The following is a 23,633-nucleotide window of genomic DNA, read 5'->3' on the forward strand; positions in this document are numbered from 1 at the left end:
AAAGAAAACCATTAAAAAAAATTGTGGTGCTTTGGTGTACAGATAGGGTGGGGAAGGGTGAATGGTTTCAGAAATAATTCAGTGCATACTTGTAGGCCTCTTTATAATATGACTGGCATTAATTATTGACAGTTATTACATACCAATTTGGATCTAGAAATCTACAATCTCAGTTTCTAGGTCTTGTTAATTTTTACCGCCCGTTAGAATTTGTCTCAGTATTACTTAATTTTTTTTCTCAGTACTCTAGTGAGTAGTTGGCTTTTCTTAATGGAATATCATCACTGAATGTCCACATATTTGGAATATGAGAAGGTGGGTTACTTTTTAATCCTCTGTCCCTCTCCATTTTTGATTGAATGTAATAGTATGTGTTCATCATGCGTTAGTGATTATATCATGTAAAATTGTTTCCTTATATGAAACTGCTTTTATAACTATTCTTTCAATGCTTGACCAGATTTTTTTTAATATTTTATTTTATTTAGTTAGTTAGTTAGTTGGCAGAGAGAAAGAAGGAAAGAGGAAGAAAGGTGTGTCAAGGCCTCCAGCCAGCACAAACAAACTCCAGACACATGTGCCCCCTTGTACATCTATCTGGCTTATGTGGGTCCTGGGAAATTGAATCTGGGTCCTTTGGCTTTGCAGGCAAATGCCTTAACCACTAAGCCATCCCTCCAGCCCTTGGCCAGATTTTTTTTAAGACAGAAATTGCCCATGCTTTCTTTCTTTTTCTTTTCTTTTTTTTTTAGGTAAGGCATCACTCTAGCCCATGCTGACCTGGAATTCACTCTGTATTCTCAGGGTGGCCTTGAAGTCGCAGCAATCCTCCTACCTCTGCCTCCCAAATGCTGGGATTAAAGGTGTGAGCCACCACACCTGGCTATCCATGCTTTTTACACCTTCCTATTCTCAAAATGGCTCATCTCAACCTTAAAAGAGGATCTCAGCCTTTTGCTTTCAAACATTAAGACATAGGAAAATGGTTTTGTTTGTTTGTTTCAAAAAGAAATTTTACAGAAAAATAGAAGGTGAAATTACAGGTTATTTAAAAATCAGAATTCACTCAGCACTGAGCAACAGCTGGTGAAATAGGATGGTGAACACTAAGTCAAGGCCTTTCAGATGAGTCAATTGAGTATTGGCTGAATAGAGAGTTGCAGTTAATTCTCTACTTGGGTGTTTTCCCACTTATATTTGAAATATATTTTTGCTTGAATAATAAGTAGAGGAAGAATAAAAAAAGTGGGATAATCTCCCCAAATTTGCCTTCTTTTTCTTTCCATATAGGCACTGTAATAATTTTTAGTGGTATTTTAAATTGGATTGCTTTATTTGTTTTGAGTTGGGAGTTTAATTTATTCATGAGTCTCATAACATCCAGAATAAGTATAGCAAAAGTTACCCAAATCAGAAAGGAAATCATGATGTTGAATATAATTCTAAAGCAGGGAAGTCCTTTAAATCTGAAAGAATATTTGAATCCTTTTCAGGGATTTGTGTAGGGTGTGTGTGTGTGTGTGTGTGTGTGTGTGTGTGTGTGTGTAAATGTACATACATACATATACTCTTTTTATTAATTTATTTTTTATTGACAACTTCCATAATTGTAGACAATAACTAATGGTAATTCCCTCCCCCCACCTTTCTCCTTTGCAACTCCACTCTCCATCATATCCCTCCCCTCAATCAGTCTCTCTTATTTATTTGAGAGAGAGAGAAAAAAAGAAAGAAGCAGAAAGAAGGAAAGAGAGAATGGGTATGCCAGGGTCTCCAGCCACTGCATATGAACTCCAGATGCATGTGCCCTTGTGCATCTGGCTTATGTGGGTCCTGGGGAATTGAACCTGGGTCCTTTGGCTTTGCAGGAAGTGCCTTAACTGCTAAGCAATCCCTCCAGCCCAGTCTCTCTTTTTACTTTGATGCCATCATCTTTTCCTCCTATTATGATGGTCTTGTATAGGTAACATACACTCTTTTAATGTTCATATACATATGCATATTTTATACATTTTTATTGATTGGAAAAATGAACCAAATTAATATTTGGAAAAGTAGGATGTTCTTTTAGAAGAGCATGTTTGAAGTCATCAGATTGTGTCTAAAATTAGCTGTTGCACCAGGCATGGTGGCGCACACCTTTAATCCCAGCACTTGGGAGGCAGAGGTAAGAGGATCACCATGAGTTTGAGGCCACCCTGAGACTCCATAGTGAATTCCAGGTCAGCCTGGGCTAAAGTGAGACCTTGCCTCAAAAACAAACAACAAAAAAAATAGCTGTTGCATATCAATGTTGTCCACATTGAGCTCTTTGCTATTTAAATTATAGATGTCTACAATATTTGTGTTGACATAGTTTTTTAAAAAATAAAAGTATCAGGGTGGTGGAAAAATTAGATTTGTGTGTTTTTATTTTGGTGTGCATTTATGTAATATCTTCTAAGCAATGATTTTGTTTTACTGTTGACCTGGCATAATGTTAAGTTTATTTACTATTCTCAGGATTATTGTCATATCACTTTTCAAGATATCTTAACTTTTCCATGATTATTAAAAAAAAAGATATCTTAACTTTAACACAAAACATCTAGATTCAGGACTTTAAAAAATAGCAGCACACACTTAACAATAGCAACCTCTGCTAAAACCTCTGGGTTTTTTTGTGAAATTTTTAAATATATGTATTCCATATAAGATAAAAATAAAAACTTATGCATTATCTTAACTGACAATTTACTGGAGAGCTTCAGAATTTCCCAGTGGCTCATAGAATGTTATAAAATCTATAAGAGTAAATATTGTAATGGGTTATGTGTAAGTAATGCTTGAACTCAGTGTTTAGAGCCATAATTTTCTGTCTTCTTTGGCTCCACCTGCTATGATGATTCTGAGCTCTGCTACAGTCTCAGAATGGGCTCTTAGGAGCCAGGCATGGGAACACACAGCTGTAATCCAGCCCTGAAGAGGCTGAAGATTCATATTTAAACACAGCCTGGGCCATAGAACAGGTTCCAAGCCAGCCTTACTATGTAGGTCTCAAAAAAAAAAAAAAAAAAAAGTTTTTAAAGCCCCTTGGACTCTCTATTCAGTCTCAGAATCTATCAAGTGCCCATGTCATCAAGCAGTGATGTTTATATTTGTGTACTTATCATATTGTTTCGAATAAATATTTTGGACAAAAAATGACAAACTCAGAAACACACTCTTTTGTCCCCCAGTAAGTCTGCTAAGTCTACTATTTATTTTCTCTTAGAAAACCTAATGTTTACTGCTATTTTTAAAACCAAAAAAAGCATGACTATAAGCAAAACATTTTTCTTAGCCTTTCCTTTATCTTGACCTGTTGTTAATGGGAATAAAACTGCCAGACTATAAAATATCTATTATTGTGCTAAAAACAAATACAATTTAGAATAATTATACATAATTTTAAAGTGTAACTCAGCTGTCTTTTAAAGGATTATGTTAGCAACAAGACTACTTACAGCCTTTTGTTTTGTTTTGTTTTAGAATAAATCCTAACAGCTACTTGTGAATGGTCTTAAAAAACAGAAAATCAGCCGGGTGTGGTGGCTCACGCCTTTAATCCCAGCACTTGGGAGGCAGAGGTGGGAGGATCATCGAGAGTTCGAGGCCACCCTGAGACTACATAGTTAATTCCAGGTCAGCCTGGACCAGAGTGAGACCCTACCTCGAAAAACCAAAAAAAAAAAAAAAAAAAAAAAAAACAGAAAATCAGCCAGGCTTGGTGGTGCACACCTTTAATTCCAGCACTTGGCAGGCAGAGGTAGGAGGATTGCCATGAGTTTGAGGCCACCTTGAGACTTCATAGTTAATTCCAGGTCAGCTTGTACCAGAGTGAGACCCTACCTCAAAAAAAAAAAAAAACAGAAAATTACTATAATGTTGATTTGGGTTTTTTAAAAGGGCAAGAAACAAAACAAGACCAAAGTTTATGTGCCGCCTTTTGTAGTCTTAATTGACCTTTTTTTCCTATTTGACACTGAGGTAGTTTCACTATTTTAGTTTTCAGGAAATATATATTATACAGTTTTCAAAGAATGTTGTCCCACAGAGTAGTCAAACAAGCAAACAGAACTATATAAATGAAATATCAGTTAAACTTTTGCCTTTGTCATATAACACAGAGCAGTGTGCTGACTCAAGAACAGAGCTACTCTAATCTTTATGGTAGTCTCCTTATTTTCTTTTTGCAACCTAAGGCATGTGTTCCATAAAACAGGGATATTTGTTTGGTCCAGTGACCTTGGTAGTGATAATAGTCATGACTGAAAACTGCTTCTAGCAAGCTTACTTTATTTAACACTGTCACCAGAATTTTGTTGTTGTTTGTAATAGTTGTAAAAACAAATATTAAAATAGCTATTTTTTTGGTGGTGTTAAGAAAATCATTGCTCTTGCCTTTTTTTTTAAACCTTACCATTCATTATTACTCAGATCTTTAAAAATTCATCCCATATTAAAAAAAAAAAACTAGTTATATAGATTATTACCACATCAAGTTTTGCATCAAAATGTAACCTCATTGCTCTGACCATTTGCAGTGGCTGGAGGCCCTGGTGTGCCAATTCTCTATCTGCCTCTCTCCCTCTCTCTCTCTCTCTCATAAATAAATATAAATAATTTTTTTAAATAATTTATTATTTTTTATTTGAGAACAACAGACAGAGAGAGAAAGAGGGGGAGAGAAAGAGAGAATAGGCGTGCCAGGGCTTCCAGCCACTGCAAACGAACTCCAGACGCATGTGCCCCCTTGTGCATCTGGCTAACATGGATCCTGGGGAATCGAGCCTCGAACCGGGGTCCTTAGGCTTCACAGGCAAGCGCTTTACCGCTAAGCCATCTCTCCAGCCCATAAATAATTTTTTTAAACCTATGGCTGGGGCTCTTGGTTTCCCACTAGGAATAGATGGTAAGATGCTATTGCTAAAGACTCCGCATGCTTGGGCTGCAAAGTCACTGAGAAATCAAGCTGGACCTGAGCTGGAAACCTCATCCCTGTAAACTAGCTGACAGAAAGCTAGAAAAAGCTACACTGCATGCAGCCCTATGGGAGAGAGACGTCATCAGTGGAGATAAACAACAGTGGACACTACAAGCCTTGTTTGGTCAGCCAGGCCAAATGAGCCAACAGGTGCAATAGTGGCATGTCTGTTATGGAGGAAACCACTCACTGATTGGACTGGAGGCCTGCTCCATGGTAGGCAATTCATGCCTGTTACTGAAAACCTAGTCAAAACCTATGATGGGGGAAGTCATGAGCCCTATGGGTATAATGCCAGCTGTTGTCTGGCTAAATGTGTATGTTATGCTCAACAAACTGTCCTGTAAGCACTTTCTTTTTGGAGGGGGGTTCAAGGTAAGGCTAGAGCCAAGGCTGACCTGGAATTCACTATGTAGTCTTCTCAGGATGGCCTCAAACTCACAGTGATCCTCCAACCTCTGCCTCCCAAGTTAAAGGGATTAAAAGTGTGCACCACCACACCTGGCTCTGTAAGCACTTTTCTTAACATTCACACGTGTGGGGGGGGGGTACAGTTTTTGTTTTTTCAAGGTAGGATTTCACTCTAGCCCAGGCTGACCTGGAATTCACTAGGTAGTCTCAGGGTGGCCTTGAACTCACAGTGATCCTCCTACCTCTGCCTCCCAAGTGCTGGAATTAAAGGCATGTGCTACCACACCCAGCTCTCATATCCATATATTAATGCTACTCTCACTTTTGGTTACAGAAGCTTTTCTTTTCAGATAGCAGTGACCTCTGGGATGACTCAAAAGGAACCACAGTACTGAGAAGTAGCAGAGGAGTGTTCAGCACTGCAACACCTCTATCACACCTTCCAAGGCTCAGGGTCCATTGTGGAAGAGGTAGTGGAAAACTGTAAGAGACAAAGGAAGGGTAGAACTGCTTACAATGCACTCTTCCAGGCACAAAATGGCCTGGATATCCATGACCTCACAGTACCTTGTGGTGGTTTGAATAGAATAGATGGCCCCCAATATATTCAGTTGTTTATTTGTAGTTTACACCTGCTGGCTACCTGGCTGGAGGCAATGTCACTGGGTGATCTTAAGGTGTGGTGGTGGGTTTCAGATTTCAATCTAAAGATATGCAAAGTGTACCTAGCTGGAGTTTCTGAAGTGTGCTGTGGCTTTTGACCTTTTGGCTTGTACTTTCCTCTCTCTGCTTGGACCTGTGAAGGTAGGACAGCTTCTTCTGCCATTATGGAACTTCCCCTGGATCTGTAAACTTTGATAAATATCCCTTCCTCCATAACTGTGCCTGGTCTGGAAGTTCATTTCAGCGAAACTGAATCTGTCTGCTACAGCCCTCATAATAGGAGGAAAAGATGATGGCATCAAAATAAGAGAGACTAATTGAGAGGGGGAGGGGATATGATGAAGAATGGATTTGTGAAGGAGAAAGTGGGGAGGTGAAGGAATTATCATGGTTTATAATCCATAATTATGGAAGTTGTCAACAAGAAAAATTTAACAAAAGAAGCCTATGGCTGTGGAGGTCATAAGCCCACGTGGAGTAATGAGTACTGCTGTCTGGCTAAACAGATATACTATGCCTATAAAACTGCCCTCTAGGGCTGGAGAGATGGCTTAGCGGTTAAGCGCTCGCCTGTGAAGCCTAAGGACCCCGGTTCAAGGCTCGGTTCCCCAGATCCCACGTTAGCCAGATGCACAAGGGGGCGCACGCGTCTGGAGTTCGTTTGCAGAGGCTGGAAGCCCTGGCGCGCCCATTCTCTCTCTCTCCCTCTATCTGTCTTTCTCTCTGTGTCTGTCGCTCTCAAATAAATAAATAAATAAATAAATAAATAAATAAATAAATAAATAAATAAATAAAAAACTGCCCTCTAAGCACTTATATTTATGCCCATATATTAATGCTACTCTCACTTTTGGTTAGAAAAGCTTCTCTTTTCAGATGGCAGTTAAACACTGGGGTCACTCAAAACTCACCATAGTGCTGAGAAGTGACAGTGGAGTGTTCAGTGCTGAGATATCTCTATCATACCTTCCAAAGCTCAGGGTCCATTGTGGTGGAAGAGGGGGCAGAAAGAATGCAAGAGCCAAAGGAAGGGTAGGACTGCTTACAATGCACTCTTCCAGACACAAAATAGCCTTGATATTCATGATTTCACAGTGCCTGACACTACCTACACAAGACCTTCATAATAAGAGGAATAGATGATGATATCAAAATAAGAGAGACTAATTGGAAAAAGAAGGGATTCAGGTAGATTTGAGAAGGGGAAAGCAGGGATGGTGGGAAGGAATTATCATGGTTTATTGTCTATACTTATGGAAGTTGTCAATGAAAAGTTTAAAAAAGTGACTTCAGGGCTGGAGGGATAGCTTAGCGGTTAAGGTGTTTGCCTGCAAAGCCAAAGGACCCAGGTTTGATTCCCCAGGACCCACATTAGCTAGATGCACAAGGGGCGCACACATCTGGAGTTTATCTGCAGTGGCTAGAGACCCTGACACACCCATTTTCTCTCTCCCCCTCTCTGTCAAATAAATAAATCAAAAAAAAAATTTTTAAGTGATTTTGCAGTAGAAAAACCTGACAAACCCTGAGCCAGGCATGTAAGGAAGTTTAGAAACACCAGTGATGACAATCATGATTAACTATGCTACCAGCACTCTTGAAATTACATGACAACAATGGTTCTAAGTGGAGCATGGTGGTACATGTTTGTAAACATGTAGATTTGTAAAGTGGAGCCAGGAGGATCAGAAGTTCAAAGTCATTTTTGGTTGCATAGCAAGTTCAAAGTCATTTCTCCAAAACAATCCATATTCACAGCTCAGTTTTTTTTTTTAATTTTTATTAACATTTTCCATGATTATACAATATATCCCATGGTAATTCCCTCCCTCCCCACCCCCACACTTTCCCATTTGAAATTCCATTCTCCATCATATTACCTCCCCATTACAATCATTGTAATTACATATATACAATATCATACTATTAAGTATCCTCCTCTCAGTATTTGTTTTGACCAAGAATTCTCAGATTAAAAAAAAAAATTACAGAGGGAGTGGAAGGGGGAACTTCCAGGTAGGATGGCAGCTTTGGAGCCATGCCAAACCAGCCTAGAGAGGGATTTAAGCAAAACCCCAGCAAAATTTACTCTTCTTCTGAAAAGTAAAGGAGAATAGGTTATTCTTAGACACAGCAGAGAAGCCTGAGATTCCAAAACCCACCAGAAAGGAGGAAAATGGCCAGAGTCCCACTGAGACAATCATGGCCCGTGATTCGTGGGCACCTATCTGGGGCAGTCCTGCCAGGCATGCTAGGCAGGGGCAGCAGCAGTAGAAGCAGCAGAGACGAAGCTACAGATTTTTCACTCCATGAGATTTCTTGCAAAGTTAAGACATCTGAAGGTAAGACAGCTGAGATTAACTAAAGAGCTACTGAAAGTGTGATCAACTCCAGCAGTCTGAACTCTCCCATCTCCCATTATCAGAACCCCGATCCTCCAGCATTCAGCTACATAGAAATTTGAGAAAAAAAATGGTTGAACCTGGAATAGATCATTCTCAGGGAATTTACCCAATCACAGAAAAACAATTGCCACATAGTCTCACTCTTCTACAGCACCTATTCTGAATCTACCCAAGATATCTGACATACCCAGGAAGGATCTCATGCACTAGACACTAGGATGGATGGAGTGGAAGGGGCGAGCATCGAAGGGGTGGGAAACACAAATCTAGACCCAAAGGGCAATGGTACCATAAAATTCTACTTCCTAAAATGCAGCCAATATGGCTGAACCTTCATCAGGCCCTTACAGGGAACACCTGAACCCCAAGACACTGGAGAGGGTAGTTTCAAGGCTAACTTAATCTTCTACATCTTCCCTCCCTTCCTCTCCCTCTCACTCTCTTCTATCTAATTCTTGTATATTAGTTATCTTTTTCTTCTTTTTCTAGGTGGTCACTGACCTGTAACTCCCATAATAGCATGGGGCTATCATCCACAATGAGCTTTTGATCAGAGATACCTTTATGTTTTCCTAAAAGACAGATTTCTGTCAGAGTACTTGGTGACTCACCAAACGTTAGTGGTAAGACCCTATTGCTGAAGACACCATATTCAGTTGACCCATAAAATGGAATGGCATGGCTGGAGCTATCAGAGAATCAGTCCCCACAGTCAGCGCACCTAGTGCCAGATGGTGCTACATGGGCAAGTGGGGGAAAATGACCAATATCTGTCTGAGCAAGTCATGGTCTAAACTGCGTAGCAGCAAATAACCTGTTGTGATGCCCACACAAGTGCATAGTGGCACACAGCCGTGGTGGTGAACCAATTGCTCTTGATTTGGCTAACTGATCCCCTCAGTGGTTTGGGACCCATAGCTGGAGCTGGGAAACAAATCAGAACCATATCCAAACATAAGCCCACTCTCCAATATGAAGCTACCATCAATCATGGGCTACAAGAGGGCCTACACCAAAATGTGCGTTGATGCTCGCATATAGGGCAGTGCCAGTGAGATTTTTACCTTCTCTCTATGGGATGTGTGGCCTTGTGTATTGTCTCTGTACTTTTTGGCCAAACCAAAATCAATAAGGAATAACTTATTACAATGACGCCCAATACCCATTAGGAAGTTATCTGGCTTAATGTCTCTGTGTATAAAATTCTTTGTATGCACATACTCAATTCTACTGATCATCTGGTCAGGTAACATAAGTACAGTTTGAATCTTCTTGAACAGAAATTGAAGAGGTCTTCGAGACTGGGTCCCGGAAGATCCATGACTAGCACATTATAGTCTTTTTCCTGTCCATACCAGCGTAGCTGGGGATGCCTGGCCTTCTGAGCCTCGAGCTTCACTGCCACTTCCTCACCGTTGGTGACGTTGATCGCCAGGTAAATGTCCCCGAAGGAGCCGGACCCGATCTTCCGCACCAGTTTGTACTTCACTCCGATGACGATCTCGGCCCATGGAGCCGCTGCTGCTCACCATCCTGCTCCGCGCCTTGGGGCCAAGCCCGACACCTCTGAGCCGGGATGGAGGCCTCCGGGGCTGCTCCCCGGCAAGGCGGCGGGGGGCGGCGACGGCGGCCGCTCTGGCATCTCAGGCCACGATCGGCCAAGGGGAACGGCCCGCTGACCGCTCGGCTTCTTCGCCCGGGCGTCTGGCGAGGCGTGCGGCTATTCAGGCGAGGCCGCCCGTCGCCGGCGGCTGCCGTGCAGTCGCTTTCGCGGCGACGTGGCGGGCTGGCGAGGCCGCGCACTGAGCTGGGGCGGCGCTGCCGCTGCCTCCGCTGCCGCGGGCTCCGGGCCGAGGGTCTCTCAGCCGACGCCGCCATCTTGTCGCCCTCGCAGCTCAGTTTTAAGGAAAACATTAGATAACCTGACTGAGTGTCAAGATCAGCAAAAATGAGGAAAGTCTGAGAAACCGTCAGAGCCAAGAGGAGATGCACTGACTGCATCTAATATGGCTCCCTGGATGAATTCTGAGAAACTAAAGAAATTCAAACAAAGTATAAAATACAGTTAATAATACAAATATTGGCTCAACAGTAGTAGCAATTATACTAATCCAAGAGCTTGACAACACAGCAAATTAGGCAAAAGGTATGGAAAACTTGTCAGTGACAGTTGGGCAAGGGCCAGAGATAGCTTCACACTGCCATCTGTAGCAGCCTGAGGAATTCTCAGAGACCTCCACTCAAGTGAAGCCAGGATTCCTGACTTTACTGGAAAAAAAAAAAAAAATTCAGCAGCACTCAGGAGGCAGAGGTAGGAGGGTCACACTGTGAGTTTGAGGCTACACTGAGACTACATAGTGAATTCCAGATCAGCCTGGGCTAAAGAGAGACCCTACCTCGAAAAATAAAAATAAAAATAAATCAGGCCAAGTATGAATTATACTTGGAGTTTATGAGAAAGAATTTTTTTGAGGTAAGCCCAACAGACTAGCCCTTTTTTATGCAAGAGAGAGAGAGAGAAGGACAGTGAGAGAAAAAAAATTGGTGTGCCAGGGCCTTCAGCCACTACAATAGAACTCCAGACAGGTGCATCCTTGTGTGCTTGGGTCACTTTGTGCATCTGGTTTACATGGGACCTGAAGAGTCAAACATGAGTCCTTAGGCTTCGCAGGCAAATGCCTTAACTGCTAAGCCATCTCTCCAGCCCAGAGATTTTTTTTTTAATTTTTTTTTCATATTTATTTATTTGAGAAAGAGGCAGAGACAGCTTATGTGGGTCCTGGGGAATTGAACCAGGGTCCTTTGGCTTTGCAGGCAAGCAACTTAAATGCTAAGCCATCTCTCCAGCCCAAGAAAGCGATTTTTCTTTCTTTTCAAATTTTTATTAACAACTTCCATGATTATAAAACATATCCCATGGCAACACCCTCTCTCCCCCCACTTTTTCCTTTGAAACTCCATTCTCCATCATATCCCCTCCCCATTACAATCAGTCCGAGAAAGAGATTTTTTTTTTAATTTTTATTAACATTTTCCATGATTATAAAATATATCCCATGGCAATTCCCTCCCTCCCCACCCCCACACTTTCCCATTTGAAATTCCATTCTCCATCATATTACCTCCCCATTACATTCATTGTAATTACATATGTACAATATCAACCTATTAAGTATCCTCTTCCCTTCCTTTCCGAGAAAGAGATTTTTAACAGAGACTTAAACATAAGCATTAGGAAAGAGGCAGAGCCATGCTTAGGAAATGGATAATATACACCCATATGTGGGTGTGGGCTTTTCAAAGCTTCAAAGAGATTTGCACTTAAGGTGTCTTAGTGAGGGGAAGTTAGGTAGCCAGTCAGGAAAGAGGGCCCAAAGAGGAAATGCAGTGCCTGCCTGCTTCAGCAGAACCAGAATTAAGAGTCTGATGAGCCCATCCAATCAGCGCTCTCTCTCTAGTCTGGAGCAAGTCAACTAGCTCACCACCAATCAGCTCTTTCTCAGACTGACAATAAGATTAAACATACCTACTTACCAATTGGGCAAACCCTTTTTGTTGGCTTTTCATCTCCTGAACTTCCAGTTTTCTGTCTTGGGAAGTCCAGCCAGGTTGAGACCAGGGGAGACTCCAACCCCTGACTACATGAGTGTATCTATTTCCCTTCCCTTGGTTCATACGTCCCTGAACAAATGTGGCAATTTAATAATTATCCTTCTCAGTCTTCTTTATCCCGATTCTTTGATTAAAAAAGGCCAGGTATGGTGGTGCATGACTTTAATCCCAGCACTCAGGAGGCAGAGGTAGGAGGATTGCCATGAGTTTGAGGCCACTCTGAGAGTACATAGTGAAATCCAGGTCATCCTGGGCTAGAGGGACACGCTAACCTTGAAGAAAAAAAAAAAAAAGACAAAAACTCAGAGACTCTTCTTGAACTTCAACAAACCCTGTTTGTTACATTAGTAGACATGAACTGGAGAGATGGCTTAACCATTAAGGGACTAGACTGTGAAGTCTAAGGACCCAGGTTCAATTCCCCAGTATCCACATAAGCCAGATGCACATGGTGGTACAGGAGTCTGGAGTTCATTTGCAATGGTTGGAGGCCCTGGTGTGCCCATTCTCTCTGTCTCTTTCTTTCTTTCTCTCTCTCTCTCTCATATCTGTCTTTCCCTCTCACTCAAATAAAAACAAATTAGTAGATATATGTACAATTTTGGTGGCTCTCAAGTTATATCTCAAGGGGTTGTTAAGAAACTCTTTTTTCTTATTTATATCTTATAAGACGATGGGGTGGCTCGGGGGTGTCTTGACTGCAATATGATAAGATAAAACCATGGATCACAGGGTTGCACAAAGATGTAACCTGTTAAGGTACCTGAGGATACCTTCAGCCTGAGAAGACCACCACCTTCCCCTGACCCCTACTTCAACACATCACCCAAGACCCCCCACCCTCACAGGACAGTTTTCTTCTCTTCCCATAAAACCTTTCTCTGGCTTTCTCTTGCTCTCTGGCTTTCCTGTTCCCTGTCATGTGCACTTCTCCTATCTCCCTTTCTCTTTCTCTCTGCTTCCCCCTTCTCTCTTTCACCCATTACAATAAAGTCTTAAACTCAAGAAATCGTTTGTCTTGTTGCCTCTACCTGACCTCAAAATCTAGCAAAAGCCGCTCTAGTTGACACATACATTAACCACCACACCAGACCTGCTGTCTGAACCTACATTTTAAAATGCCTGGTAAGGAAAAATAAATAAATAAATGCTGGGCATGGTGGTGCAAGACTGTCGCGAGCACTCTCAAAGATGATTGGTTGAGAGGATTCCGCCGGCGAAGGTCAATGATACTCAGACACTGGTGTACTCGCAAAGGAGCTTACTGGGATGAAAGTCACACACAAGCAAGTCCAAACTATCACAAATAATATAGCTAATATAATATACAACCAAGGTATATTCATCGCTACTAACACAAGAATATTTCTAATGAGTCTAACATGTATACGACCTGACAATGCGAGATTTGAGCTGCGACGCTTTGCAATGTTTTACGGCCTGACAACGCAAAGTTCGAGCTGCGACGTTTTCCGGTTCGCTGCGCTTCCAGCCGAGTCTCGGTCCGCTGGCGTAAGCTAGTGCTTTAGCTTACGGATGATCGTTCGGACAGCGTTCAGACAGCATTCGGACAGAGTGTCGGGCTGATGAATTCGGATCGGTGATGTACTCGCGGGGGTCTCAGTCAGGACTGCTGAGTAGCCTTTCAGTCAGTCATAGTGTCGGGAAGACTGAGATAATGGTTGCTGAGCAGCTGGGGTTTTTATACCTTTTAATGCTTATCTAATAGTCTCACACACACATCTGTTAATCTCTACTATGTACTGCACACAGAGTTTAGCTTACAAGGTTTGACTTTGCATTTTTACTCTCACAAAAAAAAAACTTATTTATCTAAACTGGCCCTGGACCATATGCTGGTCCTTACATGCTCATAACAACGGCTTTAATCCCAGCACTTGGGAGGCAGAGGTACAAGGATCACCGTGAGTTCAAGGCCACCCTGAGACTACAGAGTTAATTCCAGGTCAGCCTGGACCAGAGTGAGACCCTACCTCGAAAAACCAAAAAATAAAATAAAATAAAATAAAACGCCTGGTAAGTATGTCCATTTGCAAGTACAAAGGTCACTGCAATTTTTGGTGTGAAATTAGTCAATCATTAACAAAGCCTCACTGGTTGTTTTAACATGAAAACTTGCATAGCATTTACTGGTGCAGAAGTTAGGAATGTCTTCAGAAATCTCCATACACTCTCTGGACAAAGGCTTGCACACACCTTACTGGCCTATTCCAAACTCTGAGGATTGACATCTTATCTGTTCTATCTGCAGGAATATATTTATTACCCATTTATTAGTATTGATAACCCACTGGGAGCAGCCTAAAATCAAGGTTCCAGGCCTCAGACATGCTGAAGGTCGTGGATTTTCCTATCCCTCCTTTTCTTCTTTTTTTTTCTTTCTTTTTTTTTTTCCTGAGGTAGGGTCTTACTCTGCAGTGTCAGGGTGCCCAGGAATTCCTAGCAATCCTCCTACCTCTGCCGCTCAAGTACTGGGATTAAATGCGTGCACCAACACACCTGGTATCCTATCCATCTTTCAGCACTAGAGAATCTGTCCGAATCAGACTTGTAAAGAAAACACACCTCTGTCCATGAGATAGCCTGCTGGGCGGCTGGATGTGCCTATCCTGAGAGGTTGGTCCACTACCATGTGTCAATGCTCAAGAAGAGGGCAAACTGTTTCCATTGGGGTTTTACCTATATAAAATGTGCAGTTTCGTTATTGCTTTTCCACCTCTAAATCGATTTTACACAATTTACTGTCGCAGGGTAGAATACAAAGGTTGCTAGTAGTCTTGGCAACTTAATTCCTGGGCTGCATAGAAGGCCAACCCTCAGCAGGCCGGTTTCCCGCGTTCAGGCTTCGGAAGAGCGGCCCGGGCGCTGCGCAATATGCCCGAGCGGGGCGTTCCTACCCGGGGCCGCCCGCCAGCAAGACCGGAACCGCCCACAGCGGCTTCGAAGCCCAACCCACGCCAGAGCCGCCCTAACTTAAAATGGCGGGCGGGCAAAGCGCGGCCGCCAGCGGGGTGGGCGGGGCGTGGTGGCGTCACGTGAGGGCGAGGAGCCACGCCCTGTCCGCAGGTCTCGGGACTCGAGGGGCGGGCTCCTGTGGGCGGAGTTACTTCTCCGCCCCGCCCGCTTGCACGGCCTCGGGCGTAGACTGTGTGAAGCGCCTCTGTGGGTGTGGGCCGGGCCACCCAAACACGCCTGCTCTCCATAGGCGTCATGAGGCCCGTGGTGCGGGGTCTGGCGGTGAACGGCGAAGAGGACAGCGTGGACAGCACCCCCCTCCTGCAGCGCGCCCAGCAGCCTGAAGCCGGTGAGCGGCGGCCCAGTCGAGGGGCTACGGGGGGTACCGGGCCGGCCGTAAGGAGACGCCCGCGGCGAGGCGGGCCTGTAGTGGGCCTCGGCAGGTGCAGCCCGCGGGCCGGGTCGGGCGGTGCTGCGCGCGTGGCCGTCTGGGTCGTGCTGAGCAGGAGACCCCCGTGAGAGAAGGAGGTACAAGAATCCCGGAGCCGCGGCCCGCAGCTGCCCTACCCCGGACGTCCGGCTTTCCGCGGCTGCTATCTGCAAGCGTGTGATCAGGAACTTCTTGGGCGAGAGGCACACAAAACAAGGATAACGTTTAACACTCGAGTGTGAGGAGGGCACTGATTGCTTAACGCAGCGAATAGCCTGATAGTGTGCTGTAAAACTGAAAATATTGCAGACGGTTCCATTTCTTACCGTTTTGCAGCCTATAATTTCAGTTGTTATCCTCAAGATAAGAGCATTTAGCGCTAGCGTAATATGCCAAAGATAATGTACAAGACGAAAAGGAGATTTACAGAAGTATCATCCGGGATGGCTTAGCGGTTAAGGCGCTCGCCTACAAAGCCAGAGTACCTAGGTTCCAGTCCCCAGGACCCACATAAGCCAAATGCACAAGGTGGCACATGCATCTGAAGTTAATTTGCAGTGGCTGGAGGCCCTGGTGCATCTATTCATTCCCGCTCCCTCTCTCCCTCTCTCCCTCCCTCTCTCTCTCTCTCTCTCTCTCTCTCTTTCTCTCTCTCCCTCTCCCTCTCTCTCTCCTTTCTCTCTCGAATAAATAAACACAAGTAAATAAAGTAAGTAGAGGCCGGGTGTGGGCACACGCCTTTAATCCCAGTACTCGGGAGGCAGAGGTAGGAGGATTGCTGTGAGTTCAAGGCCAGCCTGAGACTACATAGTGAATTCCAGGTCAGCCTGAGCTAAAGTGAGACCCTACCTCGGAAAGCCTAAAAAACAGTACCTTCCTTGGCTGGGGATGTAGTTAAGTGGTATAGCACTTGCCTAACTACCACAAGAAACAAAAATGTGTATCTTTCATAAATTTCTCTACACTCTGTAGAGCTGCTTCACATACAATGAAAACTAATGAACAAATCCATTTTCATCCAAATATGTGTGAGAGTTGAGTTGTAAATTTCATTAACCAAGAGCATGTCTTGTTTTTAATTTTTATTAGCATATATTATATAATGTGTTTCAATGTAACATTTTCATATATGTATATAATATATTTTGTTCATATCCCCCCAACCCTCTCACTCCAACTAATTCTCTTCCTTTCCCCAACTAGTACCCCCACCTCCCCTCATCCTTCCATGATTATATCTTTTCTTTATTGCAGGAGCATGGACACCTTATCAGTGGTTATACCACTAAAAAGAGTCTCCTCTTTCCCCCAGCAACCATTAACTGACTATAGGTTTGCTGAGAGTTCCTCCCTTCTGCATGTGCAGGTCATGTGCTGATAATCATAGCTATTGGGAGTTCTTGAGGGCAACACTCTGCCACTCTAGCTCTTACATTCTTTCCACCCCTGAGCCTTGATGGAATTCATAAAGATGACTCTGTCCCATTTAGGGCCAGCTTTCAACTGTCAGTTGTTCTCAGCAGTTTGAACACCCTTGGGTCTCTGTAGCAAGAAGCCTCTAATCAATGACAGCAATACTAATCCATGAGCATATAAAAATTTTTTTTGGTCTTTATTTTATTTTCACAATTAAAAAATATATTTAGATGGGCTGGAGAGATGGCTTAATGGTTAAGATGCTTGACTGAGAAGCCTAAGGACCTAGGTAAGCCAGATGCACATGGTGACATATGTGTCTGGAATCCATTTTCAGTGGCTAGAGGCCCTGGCACACCCATTCTGTTTCTCTCTTTCTCGCTCATAAATAGATACAAATAAAATACTTAGGTGCTGGAGCAATAGCTTAGTGGTTAAGGCACTTGTCTGTGTAGCCGAAGGACCCAGGTTCTGTTCCCCAGTACCACATAAGCCAGATGCACAAGGTGGCTCATGCATCTGGAGTTCCTTTGCAGTGGCTAGAGGCCCTGGTGCACCTGTTCTCTCTGTGTCTCTTTAAAATAAATAAATAAACATTAAAAACTATTTAGGAGGCTGGAGAGATGACTCAGCAGTTAAGGCACTTGCTTACAATGGGTTCAATTCCCCAATACCCATGTAAAGCCAGATGCACTAAGTGGCACTGTGTGTGTGTGTGTGTGTGTGTGTGTGTGTGTGTGTGTGTACAGAGGGGGTTAGAAGGCAATTTGATAAGGACATGTTAGCAAAAACAGCAGTGGCTTCATCAAAAGGGCCTAGGAATTCCCAAGCTTGAGCTTTAGACTGGGTTTATAGCACCAGTGAGTACATCTTGGTTTCACTATTGTATAAGACTGTTGACTTTCCACTTGCCCCCAGCAGCCTACAAAGCCCTTTTTAGCACTGTGATAGCTAGCCAGCAGGGAGGAGCCTTTCAGCCCAGTTCCTGCTTGATTACCCAGTGTCCTACAACTGAAACGTGGTATCTTCAGCAACAAGGTCTTACTGTCTAGTTCTTGGGGGGCAACCAAGAGTACTGATGACATCGGGTAATGTCTTGGGGGTTTCAGGGCCCTTTCTGACCAACAACTCACTGGGAGGTATCCCACCCCTGGCACTATGGCTTCTGAGAGCAACATTATCCACCTCCACAGGGTACTGCTGCTTAAACTCTTTGTTATTTATTTATTTATTTGAGAGAGAAAGAAAAAGAGAGCCTGCATGCACCAGAGCCCCTTCCCACTGAAAAACAAATTCCAGATGCATGTGCCACATTGTGCATCTGGCTTTATTTGGGTATTGGGGAATCAAACTTGGGGTGACAGGTTTTAAGCAAATACCTCTAACCACTTAGACATCTCCTTAACCCTTAACTTTTTTTTTTTTTTAATTTTATTTATTTATGAGAGAGAGAGAGAGAATGGGCATACCAGGGCCTCTAGCCACTGCCAATGAACTCCAGACACATGTGCTACCATGTACATCTGGCATATGTGGGTTCTGGGGAATTGAACCCGAGTCCTTAGGTTTCACAGGTAATTGCCTTAGCTGCTGAGCCATCTCTCCAGCACCCTCCCTTTTTTATTTTTTAATTTTTTTAGGGAAGGTCTCAGACTAGGCCAGGCTGACCTGGAACTCACTCTGTAGCCCAGGCTAGCCTTGACCTTCTACTTCAGCCTCCCAAATGCTGGGGTTAAAGGCTCAGGTCTGGTTTCTCTTTTTTTTTTTTTTTTTTTTTTTTATTTATTTATTTGAGAGCGACAGACACAGAGAGAAAGACAAATAGAGGGAGAGAGAGAGAATGGGCGCGCCAGGGCTTCCAGACTCTGCAAACGAACTCCAGATGCGTGCGCCCCCTTGTGCATGTGGCTAACGTGGGACCTGGGGAACCGAGCCTCGAACCGGAGTCCTTAGGCTTCACAGGCAAGCGCTTAACCGCTAAGCCATCTCTCCAGCCCTGGTTTCTCTTTATTTGTTTATTTTTATTAGGTCCCAGTGGTCGATTGGTGGTTTTACTTCCTGAGCAACTAGAGTTATCAGAAAGGCATTGCCTATGCCAATGTTTCCCCTACTTTTTCCTCTAGCAGTTTCAGGGTTTCAGCTCTGATATTAAAGTCTTGGACCCATTCAGACTTGATTCTTGTGCGTGGAGAGAGATATGGATATATTTTCATCCTTCTGATGTCGATATCCAGATTTCCCAGCACCATTTGTTAAAGAGGCTGTCTTTTGCCGGGCGTGGTGGTGCATGCCTTTAATCCCAGCACTCGGAAGGTAGGAGGATCAGGATTGGAGGTAGGAGGATCGCTGTGAGTTCAAGGCCATCCTGAGAATACAGAGTGAATTCCAGGTCAGCCTAGACTAGGGTGAGACCCTACATTGAAAAACAAAAAAAAAAAAAAAAAGAGGCTGTCTTTTCTCCAATGAATATTTGTTGGCATTTTTGACAAAAATCAGATGGCTGTAGCTGCCTGAGTTTATGTCTTGATCCTGTATTCTGTTCCATTGATTTGTATCTGTTTTTGTGCTACTATCATACTGTTTTTGTTCCTATAGAAAGTTTTTTCCTGATTTAGATATCATATAGTTCATTCTTTTTATTAAAAATTTCTCTCAACCTTTATTTCAGCTCCAGTATGCTGCTCTGCTCGTTATAACTTAGCACTTTTGGCTTTTTTTGGTTTTTTCATTCTCTATGCATTGCGTGTGAACCTGAGTGTTGCATTAATGGATATGGTGGATTCAAATGCAACTCTGACAGATAATAGCACTTCCCAAGAATGTGCAGAACATTCTGCTCCCATAAAGGTTCTTCACAATCACACAGTAAGTACTACTTTTTAAGCAAACCAATCTTTGTGTGAGCAGTGTGTGTGGTATGCATACATGTTCCTTATGTATGTGGTTGCCCTGGTATGTGCATATGTATATATGTATATGGGCATGGGGAGGCCAGGGAGTCAACATTCTTCTTCAATCTCCATCTTTTTTTTCGGGGATGGGTTCTTTGAGGCAGGGTCTCATTCTAGCCCAGGCTGGCCTCAAACTCACAGTGAGCCTCCTATATCAGCATACTCATTGCTGGGATTATAAGTGTGTACCACCACTGGCATTAGTCTTCTTTTGTTTGGTTTTGCCGAGGTAGAGTCTCACTCTGGCCCAGGCTGACCTGGAATTCACTATGTAGCTTCACAGGGATCCTTCTACCAAGGGCTGGGATTAAAGGCATGTGCCACCATGCCCAGCAATTTGTTTGTTGTTGTTTTTTTTCTTCTCCAGGTATCTCACTGTCGTCCAGGCTGACCTGGAATTCACTGTATTCCCAGGGTGGCCTCAAACCCACGGCAATCCTCCTACCTCTGCCTCCCAAGTACTGGGATTAAAGGCATGTGTCACCACACCTGGCTCTTTTTAATATTTTATTTTTATTTATTTATTTGAGAGAGGGAAAGGGGCAGAGCAAGAGAGAGAAAGAGAGAGAATGGGCACACCAGGGCTTCTAGCCACTGCAAACAAACTCCAGATGCATGCACCACCTTGTTCATCTGGCTATGTGGGTCCTGGGGAATCAAACCAAGGTCCATTAGTTTTGCAGGCAAGCACCCTAACCGCTAAGCCATCTTTCCATCCATAATATTTTATTTTTATTTATTTATTTGAGACAGAGAGAGGAGAGAAGAGAGATTGGGGTGCACCAGGGTCTCTAGCCACTGCAAATAAACTCAAACGTATGTGCCACCTTGTGTATCTGTCTTGCATGGGACCTGGAGAATTGAATCTGGGTCTTTTGGCTTTGCATGTGAATTGCCTTTACTGCTAAGCTATTTCTCCAGCCCCAGCATAAGTTCTTGAAGAGAATTTGAAAAAAAAAAATTGTTTGGCACATTAGAACATTGGATTTTAAGTCTTGCTAAGTAGTTTTTATAGAACTAACATTTTAAAATATTTATTTATTATTTAGGAAGAGAGAAAATGGGTACACCAGGGCCTCCTGCTGGTGCAAACAAACTCCAAGTGCATGCACTGCATTGTGCATGTGGCTTTAAATGGGTACTTGGGAATTGACTCTGGGCTACTGGGCTTTGCAAGCAAGTGCCTTTAACTGGTGTGCCATCCCTTCAGCCCTACACAGTTAATATTTGACAGCTGTTTACTTAAAGGGGTACAGTTCTAAGAAAACTGAGACACTTTCGTACATATGTTCCACTTTGATCATATGTACTCCTCGTTACCCTCCTTAAACCCCATAGTCTCACTGTACTCCTTCTCATCTCTTACTAGTGGCTGTCACAGAAGAGAATGACTTCCCCTCTCAGGTAACCTTTAGCTGTCATTAACTCATTAGGGATGGGAGCCCATCCCCTATCTATAACAGACTATTGACTGGCTCCATCATGTGCCAGTATTGGGCATGTACCATATCTGATGTGAGTTTATAGGTGAAATAGCATGGTCATTTCCAGACACCATTGTTCCTCAGCACTCTTCCCCATCAAGCTCTTACATTCTTTCCTTCCCATCTTCTAAGATGTTCCTTGAGCCCTGAGTGGGTTGGGGGTGGGGCTGATGTCTCCGTTTGGGCCAGGCACTCATTGGCCACTTATTTTCAGCACTTGACCAGTTGTGACTCTCCATTGACAGCTTCCCAACACAGTTGTAGAGTGTGAGGGTGTGTGTGATCTCACATGCAGCAGTGGCAGCATGGGACAGAAATGTCTATATTGTGACTCACACAGCTGCTAGAATGCATGTCTGTAGTGCGACTCACAGCTGCTAGAGTGCTAGTGTGTATTGTGACTAACCACCTGCTAGAAAGTTGGTGTGCTCTACAATTTGTATTTCATTTGGTATGTACTTACATGCCAATAAGAGGAAGTAGCTAGCAAAGCAATGTCTAAACAGTTGTTTTTCTTTTACTTTCTACAGGGCAGAAGGTACCAGTGGGATGCAGAAACTCAGGGATGGATTCTTGGTTCTTTTTTTTATGGCTACATCATTACCCAGATTCCTGGAGGATATATTGCCAACAAAGTTGGGGGAAAACTGCTGCTAGGATTTGGGGTCCTGGGCACTGCTATCTTCACACTGTTCACCCCCATTGCTGCAGACTTAGGAGCTATAGCTCTTATTGTACTCAGAGCCGTAGAGGGACTAGGAGAGGTAATAATGTTTTGTCTTTTTGTTTTACTTCTTACTCTGTTTCTTCTTAAAGATATTATTCTTAGAGCATCCTGGATTCAGTCCCCAAAAGCAGGTAAAATATTTTTTAAATGACAGAAAGACAAAAAAAGACCCAAGAAATTAAAGATACCATTCTTTTGGTATGAATATGACCAAGAAGTAATACTGAATAATAACAGATTAGAGCTTAGATTAACTGAAAAAGAATCCAGAGTAGATGCGGCTGTTGAGTGGAACTTGCAGCCATCACAAGCTTTATACTAAGACTGGAGCAAGCATTTTCCAGGGGAAACTATTTCTCATAATGAGCAAGCAGGAACATAAAGTACTATTACTGTGGTTAAGGTAGGTCATTCTTGCCTCCTGTGATTTGAATGCACCTATGACAATGGGAAGTGGACCCAAGCAAATCTGGAAGCTCCAAGCCAGCTAGTCTGGCACACGCAATGGCAAAACAACATCAAGAGAGACTCTAGTTCAAAGAAGGTAGAAGGAGTAGGTAAACAACTTGAGGTTTGCCTATGATCTTCACATGCAAACCATTATCACACACACACACTTTTTGTTTGTTTGTTTGTTTTTTGGTTTTGGAAGTGGGGCCTCCCTCAAGCCCAGGTTGACCTGGAATTCACTATGTAGTCTTGGGGTGGATGAGAACTCACAACAATCCTCCTACCTCTGCTTCCTAAGTGGTGGGCTTAAAGGCATGCAACATCACACCCAGCCACAGACTTTTTTTGGTTTTTCAAGGTAGGGTCTTGCTGTAGCCCAGGCTGACCTGGAATTCACTCTGTAGTCTCAGGGTGGCCTCAAACTCACAGCGATCCTCCTACCTCTGCCTCCCGAGTGCTGGGATTAAAGGCGTGCGCTACCACGCCCAAGTCACACGTTTTTTTTTTTTTAATTTTTTTGTATTTTTATTTATTTATTTGAGAGTGACAGACAAAGAGGCAGAGAGAGAATGGGGGCACCAGGGCTTCCAACCACTGCAAATGAACTCCAGATACATGCACCCCCTTGGTGCATCTGGCTAATGTGGGTCCTGGGGAATCGAGCCTTGACCTGGGGTCCTTAGGCTTCACAGGCAAGAACTTAACTGCTAAGCCATCTCTCCAGCTCTCACACATGGTTTTTAAAAAGCCAAAACAGGCCAGGCATCGTAGAACACGCCTTTAATCCCAGCGCTTAGGATGCGAGGTAGGATTGCTGAGAGTTCAAGGTCACCCTGAGACTGCAGAGTAAAACCTAGTTTTGAGTTCAGTTCCCCAGTGCCCATGTAAAGCCAGATGCAGAGTGGTACAAGCATCTGGTGTTCTTTGCAGTAACATGAAACCCAGACATGCTCATTCATATGCTGTTCTCTCTCTCTCTCTTGCTCCCACTCTCCCTTTTAAATATTTAAAAAGCAAAAAAGTTAAGTGTCAATCTGTCTATTTTAATTAAAGAATTGCTATTACTGGGCTGGAAAGATGGCTTAGTGCTTAAGGTGCTTGCC

General features: G+C 43.4%; 1 protein-coding gene and 1 pseudogene across 6 annotated transcripts in view; one reads left to right on the plus strand and one right to left on the minus strand.

The window, feature by feature from the left end:
- Nucleotides 1-8,406: 8,406 nt before the first annotated feature.
- On the minus strand, nt 8,407-10,022 carry LOC123463953 (annotated as a pseudogene).
- A 5,200-nt stretch (nt 10,023-15,222) lies between these two features.
- Nucleotides 15,223-23,633, plus strand: part of Slc17a5 (solute carrier family 17 member 5) — a 68,543-nt gene continuing 60,132 nt past the window's right edge. For 3 of the 6 annotated variants that reach the window (XM_004660490.2, XM_045160621.1, XM_045160623.1), the window contains exons 1-3: nt 15,225-15,421; nt 19,587-19,783; nt 21,884-22,117. In XM_004660490.2, the coding sequence (XP_004660547.2) occupies nt 15,328-15,421; nt 19,587-19,783; nt 21,884-22,117 (525 nt within the window). In that variant the 5' untranslated portion in view covers nt 15,225-15,327. Of the gene's footprint in view, nt 15,422-19,586; nt 19,784-21,883; nt 22,118-23,633 lie in introns of all 6 variants that reach the window. The other 3 variants (XM_045160619.1, XM_045160620.1, XM_045160622.1) reach the window with 2 other exon arrangements.

Source organism: Jaculus jaculus, chromosome 10 (assembly GCF_020740685.1).
Source record: "Jaculus jaculus isolate mJacJac1 chromosome 10, mJacJac1.mat.Y.cur, whole genome shotgun sequence".
NCBI lineage: Eukaryota > Metazoa > Chordata > Mammalia > Rodentia > Dipodidae > Jaculus > Jaculus jaculus.